This window comes from Pelmatolapia mariae, linkage group LG16_19 (genome assembly GCF_036321145.2).
Source record: "Pelmatolapia mariae isolate MD_Pm_ZW linkage group LG16_19, Pm_UMD_F_2, whole genome shotgun sequence".
NCBI lineage: Eukaryota > Metazoa > Chordata > Actinopteri > Cichliformes > Cichlidae > Pelmatolapia > Pelmatolapia mariae.
Window position 1 is genome coordinate 12,068,940 of NC_086241.1, and position 12,069 is coordinate 12,081,008.

At 39.6% G+C, this 12,069-nt stretch overlaps 1 protein-coding gene across 1 annotated transcript; it reads left to right on the forward strand.

Annotated features, from left to right (window-relative positions):
* Window positions 1-566: 566 nt before the first annotated feature.
* On the forward strand, window positions 567-9,975 carry pou1f1 (POU class 1 homeobox 1). Its single transcript, XM_063499446.1, has 7 exons — window positions 567-702; window positions 2,451-2,612; window positions 3,477-3,575; window positions 8,049-8,309; window positions 8,455-8,619; window positions 9,577-9,637; window positions 9,735-9,975. Exons 1-7 carry the CDS (start codon window positions 567-569, stop codon window positions 9,973-9,975), a joined length of 1,125 nt encoding a protein of 374 aa, XP_063355516.1.
* The last annotated feature ends 2,094 nt before the right edge of the window (window positions 9,976-12,069 follow it).

Below are 12,069 nucleotides of genomic sequence, written 5' to 3' on the forward strand. Positions count from 1 at the left end.
AAGGAGAAGCCTTAATGAGGGAAATCTGTGTAGCTGAGAAACACATTTCAGAAAATGTACCAGTGATTTATCTTGAGCTTGAAGCTCCTGAATATTCATCTTCAAGAGTCTTGGCTGAGGGTAGAGTTGTGACTAAAACTGTGAAGTGTTCTGGATGAAGTGCTGACATCCACTTCTCTAAGAAAAAAAAAGGAAACCTATCACAGTTTTCTACCTGAATATTCCCAAGGGACTCAGGGAAGAAGTATGCTTGAATGAGCCCAAGTGAAAGAGGAAAAAACAAGGAGGCGATACAGGAGGTGAAAGAAGACTAGAACACAGCTAGAAAAAGACAAAGCAGAACTATAGAAGGCCAAAGAAAACAAGACGAAAGGCAGAAGGCAAGACAAAGTATCCATAACAAGTCGAGGAAGGTAAGGAAACAAATAGAGAAGGCAAAGGGCAAGCAAAGCAACAATGGGAAATAAGGCAAAATAAAGCAAGAGACAGAGAAGCGAAGACAAGAAACCAATCGAGGAGCTGTGTTGAACTTCAGTGGATCGCCATTAAAGAGAGGGCAGGAAAAAATGGCCTGTCAGGCATTTGGTAGTGACTCCTTCGCCTCACTGACGGGAGATTCACCCCTGCCTATCATTATGCACCATGGCTCTACCACTGACTGCCTGCCAACCACGTCCCATGCTCAAAGCATGGTCGCTGCAGGTAAAGCAAACGTATTCAGTTATCTTGTAAAACTTGTTAAAATTGTTTTCTTTGTTTGTTTTGCAAAGTGGAAAATTGTTTTGTTTTTTTGTGTGTCTCATTGATTTAAACTGTCATCATCATGTCATAAAACTTAATCTGTGCTTTAGGAAGATGGGCCACCAGAGAGGCCTGTTAGAGTCTTTTAAGGGAAGATTCAGTATTGTGGCATTCTTCACTGTGATGAAACTGTACATGAACGCATCCTGGAAGGGTTCATTTGTGACAGATTATGTATGCATAGAAATGTAGAGATGACCTAACTGTGTGCAGTCGTAGCATAGATCACCCTTATCAAGGCGCAGAACACAACTGCGCCCCGATAAGGCTGCATCTAGGCGACAGGCAAAATGGATTGAATTAAAAAATACATTTATTCAAATCTAATCCAAATTATGTAAATGTATCTAATCAGCTACATAGTTTGGCCCAGCTGTCTCTACTCAGTGGATAATTGCTTTGAGGATATGTTATCAGTATGATAAACTCCCCAAGGTCTTCTTTTTTTTCCACGATGAAGTGTTGTGGAGAAAACTTCCAGGGGTCTTAAAGCCTCCTGATGGTTATAGCTAAGAATAGACAAGATTAGATCATGCAAAAACATGATTCAACCATTTATATAACAGCAGAGTAAACATATTTTGAAAAATATATATATATATATATATTTTTTTTTTTTTTCTGCCAAGTACTTGTGAGATTTTGAGGCCGTTGCTCCAAAACACATTGACCTGCCTTGTCTTCTAGTGTGTCTGTGAATGACTTGAAATATAGCCATAGAATGCTAATAAAACCCAGTCATAACAGGAGAAGGAAAACTCATAAACAAGGCTTTGATTCTTCTCAGTTGTACAGTGTTATTGTTTATGTGCGAGACCGAATTCAAGAGAGCATCCTAATAATACCACTAAGCATTCATTAAAGCTTGGAGTGAACTCCAAACTGCATAAGAAGCAGAATACATGAATAATTATTTAATTAGAAGGCAATACTATTTTTGATTCTTTTAAATACACTTCATTTAATTCGGTTTTATTTATGGAGTGCAGGTTCACAATAAAAGTCATTTCAGGATGCTCCATATTGTAAAATAATCACTTCACAACAATACAGAGAGAAACCCAACAAATCCCTTTGAGTGAGTACTTGGCTATAGTGGGAAGGAAAAAGAAAAGAAAAAGTCCCCAACAGGAACAACAAGAACCCCCGGGCAGCACCAGACTCGAGGAGGGGAGCCATCTGCTACAACAAGTGGCAAGGACAGACAAGAAAAGCAGCTAGAGAAGACAAACAACAAGCCCCCTCACACTTAGATTCACAGCGGCACGTAAAGCAGTAGTTTTAAAGAAAAGTTATCACTGATGTGTGTTCTTTGTTCTGCCACTCTTCCTAACAAACTAATTTAAGTTTGTGCTTTAGAAAGTTATGCAAGGTTATTTTATCAGAATCTAATAGTAAGTGATTTCCTTTTAGTGTCTAATTAAAGTAAAGAAAGGAAAGAAAAGAACTCACTGAAAACTAGCCAAAGCTACTGACTCTATATGTGATGTGATGAGAAAAGGGTTATCAGTGCACATCTACATCCTGCAGTAGGCAAGTCATTAAAATGCTTCCACTTGATATGAAATCAAGCTTAAAGATGTTAAAGAAAGATGCTTTACTTGTCTGGGAATGCTGACTTAAAAAATGTCTTTGTTTGTCTCTGTCAGTGTCATCTGGGCTGTCCCTGGGTCAGCCCTCCAAGCGTTCCCACATGCACCTCCCGACTTCCTCCCTGGGCAATGCTCTCAGCAACACCCCCGCAAGCTTACATTATCCAGTCACCCCCTGTCACTACACAAACCAGCAGGCCACCTATGGCATGATGGCAGGTAAGCAAAGATGATGCTAGGGAAGAAGAATTTGTGAAAACTAAAAAGGCAAACCACGAGTTGAGTTGGTCAATAAAATCTATCAATGTGTTTTGTATTAAGCACCAGCTTGATCAAATAGTGGATGGCCTGTGTTTAATATATGATATTTAATATAACCTTGATTTTTACTTTTCATCTCTCCATTTTATACTGTGTGGGCTTGTGGTTGAAGATACATTGTAGCATTCTCTTTAATGATATCTCATCATTTTTACAGCACTAGATTCACATTTTTTTTCTGATGGAAATGTTATTTTGCAGCATTTCCAAAGCCAACATTAAAAACAAAAAAAACTGAAGCTGATGAAGACTCATGGGGGACGGAGCAGTATTGATCTCTACTGTTGGTTATGATGATGAGGACAATGACAATCGATTCTAACTATGCCAGGTTTTGGAAGCACTGAAATTCAGCCTCAAATTTGCAAAATTATTCCGTTTCAGTCATGTGTGGGCATTATGTAGTCACGATCTGCAAACTGAAAGTGCTGCCATGCATTTAGCATTTAGAAACGACAGGTGTGGCTAACTGAAGACAAGTTCACAAAGTGTCAGGTGCGGATAAATCGGCAGAGTCGAGACTTTTAGGCAAGTTTTTGAAGGAAAAAGTCAGCTGTCGTATTGAAGGGTGACACTGAAAAGCAGGGCTCATGCTGATTATAGCAAGGCTGAAATTACAATGTCACACTAACAGCGAGGGCTATCATAGAGGTTTAGATGATGACGAGTATAGTGCAGGCAGTGACAATTACACTATACAGTAATGGCGATGGTGGTGTTGATAATAAAGGCCTCTGTCTCTCTCTCTCTCTCTCTCTGCAGCACAGGAGATGCTGTCTGCCAGTATTTCTCAGACTCGTATCTTGCAGACCTGTGGTGTCCCTCACCCTAACATGGTGAGCGGTGCAAACGCATTGCAAGGTAAAGATCACACACACACACACGCACGCACGCTTGCTCCTTCCCTCTCCTTGCCTGTAGTTAAACACAGTAAATTGAGCAGAAAATGTGTTTATGTTCCATTTAATTTTAAATCTGCTGCCAGTTAAAATCAATTTCAACCTTGATTACCTCGCGTGGACTCTTTAGCGCACTTACTTGAGCTTTTTAGAGCACTTGTTAAGCGCAACTGTCCAAGATGACTCGCCAATTCCCTGTCCTGCTGTCAGGAGTGGGAGTTACACACTGTCACGATTGTTGCTACAATTGTGGTGGATAGGATTCTAATTAGTCGTGATTAAACCTCAGAAAACTGCCATTTTTCATGAGTGTAATTAATAACTGTAGTTAATAGCAGTTATCTTTAACAAAAAAAAACACTATTTCCCTTAATGCATACTGTTCTTATAGCCTTTATTAGTTTGTAGCATTTTATCATATAAAACATGTCAAACTGATGTTGTAAACCTACCAAATTTTAAAGAATTCTGCCGTTTCTATATTCCAGGCATGAGCACAGACCTCAAGAAACACGACACCTTATCGAAGTTTCACTCTTTCAGACTTTAGGTCCTGCATGCTGATTCTTTTGAATAATATGAAATAATGAAAAAGGACACAGAAACAAAAAGAACATAAACAACCCTTCAAAGTCTTAAGCCGATAAAAAGAGAAAAGCATATCACATTTGATGCATTTTTTTAGTTAGACAAAGTATAACTGAATTATTCTATATCATATAACCATGTGAGAGTACAAAAAAAAGAACTCGACCCTAAATGAACCCAGAAGTTTTGCAGAAGAAATAAAGAAGTTTCTTTTTATAGACTTCTCTGCTTGGATTTTAACCACCTGGGCAGAGACCCGGTGACATCGGCCCACTTCTGCAAACGACCTCACAAAAATTATATGAACTATGGTGTCAAAGGCTGCACTGATGTACATTAGGATTAATTAAACAGCAGGTGCCCACACTTATTACCACCAGGAGGTAATTTGTCACCTTAATGATGTCCGTTCCTCGACTGCTAAATGATCAAATGTCTGACTGACAGCTTAAAAAAATACAGCTGTAAGCTTGTCTGAGACCGGTGTCAAGCTTCTGACAGCAATGTTTGACAAGACTGACATGAGGTGACATAAATTATGTGGGATGATAAAAAAAGGGAGGCTGTATCGCTTGAAAAGAGGAATGCAATGCCATGCAGAAACAAGAAAAAAAAATCTCATGTGTGCGGTGAAATTGATGGTAAAAAATCCGGCTGAATCATAAAATGAGACTAGCTGAAAGCGTTCGACAGCAGAAGGACATGTTTAAGTTGAGAAGAGAGAGATAAAAGTTAATGTCATTATATGGGAGTCCTGAATTATGATAGCTGAGGTCAGAGGAAAGGGAAAAAAACCTCTTTCATTTTTTAAAGCTGCATTAATCCATTTTTATATTAACAGTGGATCAAATAAGTGTGATGTGAAAGGTGCTGCCCTACAAACCCACAGTGATTTATCAACTCTGCAGTTCCCCTCAGTTGGTCTCTTTCACCTCATCAACCTCGTGTTCAGCTGCAAATGGTGACATTTTTCAGCAACAGCACTCTGGTACACCCACAGTACACCCCCTGCCCAGCAGCAAATAGCACATTTAAAAACTAAAGTCCCAGAATTCCCTCACTGCAGCTGGTTTTAAATCAAAAGAGAAATGAAATAAAAGTGAATAGAGCCCTAAAATAGAGCTTCAGAGGGTAAGGTTGGTCACTATACGCTAGATGTGTGAACAGTTAACTGTTTTCCAAGGCATAACTTTATTAAATTGTGTTTGACTAAAAGGCAACTCTTGTTCAGACTACAAAACATTGTTGAAGCAGCATTTAATACAGCATCAAATCAGTGTTTGTTTGCCTTCTGTCCACATTTAGCTTAAATCTGTTGAAGCTTTTTGGATGGTGCACATGTATAGCTGTTGGAAGGTCCAAGGCCATGTACACAAAGGCTTGTGAGGTGCTTTCACAAAGTCAGTAAGCCCACATGTGCTAGGACCAGGGCTTGCTGCCCAGTCTGCCTCCCTGCCACACAAACAACGGCTGTGTTCACTGCAGCATAGCTGCATGTAAGCTCCCCAGAGAACATCAGTGCATACATCAGGGTGAGACAACGAAGATTCCTCTCCCTTTTGCCAGCTCAGTGGGGAAAACAGGATGCCTCCAGCTGAATAATCCAAAAACTGTTGTTGTTCTCAGGGATATAGTATTAGCCCCAAACGCCCTCTTACCAATGCTAAACAACTGCAAGGTGCATACTGTGCACAGAGCAATCGCTTTTGGGATGCTGATTTTAAGAGGCATCTGCAGTTAGGTGGAAAAAGCTCTGAAATCTAAAGGCTACAGCTACAAATGCAGACACGTACTGTACATGCAGCCTAAAGAAGTAATTTCAACAGAGAGAGGAACTCCAACCTCTGCCTGACACCTTCAGTACAAGAGAAGATCATTGATGCATACAGTTTTGGGGAAGAATCTACCATACTGATCTCCAGCTGATATATAGATCCAGCTGAACAATACAATGGGTCGATGGTGCTGTTATTTTCGCCACCACTTCATGCACAGGGCTCGTGACAGCTGTAACTGTTGTCAGTTTTTCGGTTAGTGAATTCTATCTAGTCCAAAATGGCTCAACCACTGCTGTTGTCAGGCAACATTTTAGCTGAGCTAAAATCTGAGCTTCTGTAGAAGCTTTTGTTTCAGTGTGTCATGCCAGGTTGAAAAGAAAAGATGTTGCTATGTACTGCTTAGGAAAGTAGCGGCAGCTCATCCTTACCGGACGAGCAGAAAAAGAGTGTTGCTCAAAGTTGACGAATAGTTTAGCCAAAGGATCACAAATATGTTTATTGACTGAGATTTAATTTCACATTAATAAATCATTTTAGCCTACCTTGGGTAATATTAATGGGGTAGGTAAAAATACTGAAAGCACCTTGCTTTCCTAGCTTTCACAACAAAATATATTTGACATGCAACAACACCAAAAAGATCCAAAATTTAAATCAGCACCTCTGAAACAGTTTAAACCAAAGCGAAACAGTACTCTTCACAAAGCCGAGGATTTGTTGCAAGGATGTATTAGACTCACAATAAGTGTACCTAATAAATCGTCAGCCGAGTGAATGTTCACTGTCAAGAAATATTTTACCATTTAGTTTACATGAAAAGAAAAAGGATACTAAGGGTACCAATATTATAAACTAAGTAACTGAGACTTGCCAACTGACCTTTATTATGTTAGATCCTATTATTGTCTAAAAATAGTTATATATAGTTTGCACTACAACTGCAGTAACACAAGAGGGGAGTGTTGCATTACTCAGTTACATTACCAGCAATATGGATAGCAGTTAAGGAAAACACTGTCCCTCATGAGCGAAGACTGTCCTGTTTTGCACATGCCTAACTCGCTTAACGTCTCCTCTTGTATGATAAATGCGACACGCAAACTGACATATTTTTAGTGCTGTTAATTAGTGGTTGTTTTCTTTTCTCTGCAGCTGTGCAGATTTGTGACGCAAAGGACAGAATCACATTAGAAATTACAATTAGTCATCCACCCATGTGGTACCGTGGCAGTCATCTGTCATTAATCTGTCATTAGTGATTAGCAGCAAGAGCTCCACTCCAGCTTACCACTTAACACTAACAGCCACCTGTAGCAAAAATGAATCATCTTGAAAATTGTAACACAAGTAAATGCAAACCTCTTGTCAGATGGTTGTGAGATGTTTGCTCACAGCTGAGCAGCGAGCCTTTAAAATAGGTATATGAAGGAAAGCCGGCTTTGTGCTGCAACACCAAAGCCAAGGACGAAGGGAATGCGGAAAGACGAGTTCATTAAATTATGGCTACACTGCAATTTATTGTTTTAAGTGACAGTTAAAAGAATATCTATTCACCAAGCCCCTGAAAACACATTCACTTATTTAAGCACTCATGTCACATAGGAGGGCTTTTTTCCTTTTTTTAAAAAAATCTTACAGCTTTTATCAGTAAATGGAACTGGCTCAGGTGTCATCATGCCAACCAAGTGTGGGACTTCAAAAAGGAACCTTTACTTTTATTCCATACACCACAAATATGCACTGACATAAAACTGTTTGTGCCTGCCAGTCTGCAGGTGTACTAATAAGGGCAACTTCAATGATGTTTCACTGGAGAAGTAAAGTTATACATGATCTACACGGTGCTTCACACTATGAAGACTTTTTATTTAAAGAAGGAAAATGTTCTGATTACATTTAAACCTTCATTTTTTCAAAGTGTTACTGTTATCCAATATTGTCTATCGTAGCAAAAAGATTGAAAAAAAACTCACATTAAAATATTAATTTCCACGTCCCAGCTGTTTCGTTGTTCCCTACCAACAAATTTCCCCTCTCTTTCTACTCACTGCCACTCTCTGTTTTGCTAGGATCTCTTACTTCTTGCTTGTACAAGTTTCCGGATCATGGCCTAAGTAGCGGCTCTTGTGCATTAAGCCACGGTTTCTCTTCACTGCCCTCGGCCCTTCTTTCAACTGATGAGGCCCCAGGGGGCCCAAGCGGAGAGATAAAAAGTGACGGCCAAAGGAAGAGTATGCGGGACCCAGAGGACGCACCTGCCATGGATTCACCGCAGATACGAGAGTTGGAGATGTTTGCAAATGACTTCAAAATACGGAGGATCAAACTCGGTATGATTAATACAAATTTATCTCACTGTTCAGCTGCAGCAATGAGATGCTTCACCACAGATGGTTTTGTCTTTTTTTCCCACCTTGCTTCTCCTCTGTGCTGCGTGTATTTTATAAAGTATTTCTGTTTCATTTTGACCCGCAGGGTACACTCAGACTAATGTAGGGGAGGCGCTCGCTGCCGTGCATGGTTCAGAGTTCAGCCAGACCACGATCTGCCGTTTTGAAAATTTGCAGCTGAGCTTTAAGAACGCCTGCAAACTCAAGGCCATTCTGGCTAAATGGCTTGATGAAGCTGAGCTGGCGGGTGGTGAGTCACACGTATCCACTCAACTCACAACCCTTTGAGAGTATTCATTTGAGGGTAATATTTATCTATTCAGCAAGGTAAAATTTATCCTTTTGATTCAGTCTCTTTTAGTGTCTTTTCAAAAAAATATTTGAAAGTAATGCTTTCTTGGGTGATTACTAAGATCTAATTAGTTGTGCCTCATCTTGGACAGTGTTTGCCAACACTTTAGCCTTACATCCTTTTGAAATTAACCGCTTGTAATGCTCATCACACGATGCATACATCAGATTGATTTTCTAGTCTCACATTTCTTCTGATTACTTAGGTATAAAGAGCTACAACTTTCCAGATTACAACAAAGAAAAAGAATTTCAAATAAACAGATGCACCGTGTGTGTCAAAGAAATGTTTTTCTGTCATAAGGGCGATCGTGGCTCAAGAGTTGGGAGTTCACCTTGTAATCGGAAGGTTGCCGGTTCGAGCCCCAGCTTGGACAGTCTCGGTCGTTGTGTCCTTGGGCAAGACACTTCACCCGTTGCCTACTGGTGGTGGTCAGAGGGCCCGGTGGCGCCAATGTCCGGCAGCCTCGCCTCTGTCAGTGCGCCCCAGGGTGGCTGTGGCTACAATGTAGTTTGCCGTGAATGTGTGTGTGGATGACTGGATGTGTAAAGCGCTTTGGGGTCCTTAGGGACTAGTAAAGCGCTATACAAATGCAGACCATTTACCATATTAGTGGCCTCCTCAACACCAGATTTATTTTATGATCACCCAAACCCCAGGCTGGGGGTGAGAACGGTCTGAGAAATTGTTGATTAGTCTTAAACATGCAGCCATGACATTATTCCCAAGGTCATATAATGATATTTGATGTGGTGACACACTGAATCAGTCTAGGGAAAGTAATGGGTTACACTAGCAATCAGCCAGAAAGATGTATCCTTATGTCCTTACAGAACCTACTGTTGTTTCTTGCAGCTTTGTACAATGACAAAATAGGAATGAATGAACGGAAGAGAAAAAGGAGAACAACTATCAGGTGTGTACTGTAAAGATCAAACGTACAAAATATGCCATTTACCAAGTGAACTCATAATCTTTTTTTTAATCCCCCTCTCCCTTGTTTCACTCTGTAGCCTTGGAGCTAAGGAGGCCCTTGAGCGGAGCTTTGTGGAGAAAAGTAAGCCATCCTCTCAGGAAATAGCCCGGATAGCCAAAGGCCTCCATCTGGAGAAGGAAGTGGTCAGAGTTTGGTTCTGCAACCGCCGCCAAAGGGAAAAACGTGTTAAAACCAGCCTTAACCTCAGCTCGTGTTTGACCAAAATCAGTCCGAACTGCATAGCACAGATGAGTAAAACGCAAAGAGCAATGACATAATTCGAGGTTCGATGAGCGTGTCTGTGAGGGAGGCTCGTTTGTGACCGTGGTTAAAAATGTGCTCTTTTCAAATCTGAAATGTCCAATAGCAATTATTCCAAATGCCACAGGAGAATTTTACCCTGCTGAAAACAGATAAAGCTTCTTTTACCCAGCGTTGAGCAGCTGCTTCACTGACTTAATACTGACAAGAGAATTTATATAAGACCAAGTTTGCCATAAAAATTTTATCTTTGTCTGTTGTCTTTGCACAGATATGTCTCTCTGTTAGATTTTCCAAATGTAATATATATATGTCTGTTTTTATTTAAAATTGCAATTTTAAACAAGAGACATAAATGTCAAAGAGCAGCCCGGCCATTATTTCCTTGTTGTTTGAAGTTGAAACTGTGAAGATAAAAGGTTTTCAATAACTGCATATGAACTGCTGGCTTGATGCTGCACCTGCCAGTCTTGACATTTAAATGTACTGAATATTGGCTGTGCCTTGTTTGCTATACAACTGCTGAAAGTATATTAACTACACAAACCAAATCTCATTGAATGCATCAGCATCAGAGTACAGACAAGCGCTCATAAGGATCAGCTCTGTACCTTTCTTAAAAAAAGCAATACCATTATTGATTTTGTCCTTTTTTCCTACAAAAAGAAGCTTTATTGTTGATGAAATGAAGTGTTCTACATTTACATCTATATTTAACCACAGAACTCCCTGTTGTAGTTGTGTTTGTGTATTTTTTGTAAAAGCTGGTGCCTTTATGTCCCTGTTTTTAATTAGCTGTCAGTCTTAAGAAAAATGCTTTAACCAAATGAATGTAGCTGCAGTCAAAACAGTAATATATTTAAAAACTTTACAACAACCTATTTATTTGAGAGCTAATTTATTATGTCAGGCTACTTTACTGTGCACAACCTCTGTGATTTATGGGATGAAGCCAGGGACATGGGAAACTTTTTGACAGCAAATGGATATGCGGTCTTCTGTTTCCCTGATGTAAGATAGATGTTGATGTTTTTGCTTTTGTCATCGCTGCCTTGATAAAGTGTCATACAAAGAAGAACACCAGCCAGTTACAACTCTGACCTGGTTGAGCTGACTGATGGGAAAGAGACGGAAACACCACGCCTTCCTCAAGAGGATGAAAGCACCTAAAAGTATCAGGATGTTTTTATTCTTTTATATTTACATCAGAAGCCAGTAATTATTGTCAAAAAAAAAAACTAGAAAATGTGATATAGGACTGGCAACAGACTGATTTAAAGGGCGTTTTTTTATACTGAAAATATAAATATAGCAAATATCTGCCCTTTTCTTTATCAAATTGCTCCTTTCAGTTCCCAGGCACTCAAAGCTCAGTCAGTTCACTGCATATGTAGCAAGCAGTAACCTGCATTTCATAACTACAGTACGAGTGCAGTCTCTCATTTTTACTGTAGTACTACATATATTATGTTGTGAATGTCTCACTGGAGATTCATAAATAAACATACAAGACACTTAAATTCAGAAATGAGTGGTTTTCACTGTGACTAATGTAAGGCTGTATAACGGGAGCGCTGCCAGGGGAAATAAATGCTGCAGGGTCACACCGACTGCTGTCACTCCTCTGAGTGTGTACACTGCAAAGTTACAGGACAGCATGCTTACTATAAAACTACTAAGACGTTTCTGAAGGCAGTTGCCCAGATGCATTTAGCCTTAAAGTTTTTCTCATATCTACTCCTTTTCCCCCCCACAGTTCATGTATTCAGAGAGCTGAATGGGTACCACGTAATTTTTATATAAGTAAATCCATAAATGTGGCTAAAATATATGCATGTGTTATGTGTCGGTGTGTTTGTTCTTCTGTTTTATATTCTATTCAACTCTTCATCAGATGGATCATCATGCATCATTTAACAGACTCAAAATTTATTTGGCTCCAAAATAATAAGTTAGTTTTCATTGCCTGATAATGCACTTATATTGCATTACCATGCACTTTTTTTTTTTTTTTAACTGTTCTGCAGTTGGGGGGGGTTAAAAAAAATAATTTCAGCAAACTATCATCTGAGTCTGTCATTTATATGGAAATGAATGGAAACTGATGTCTG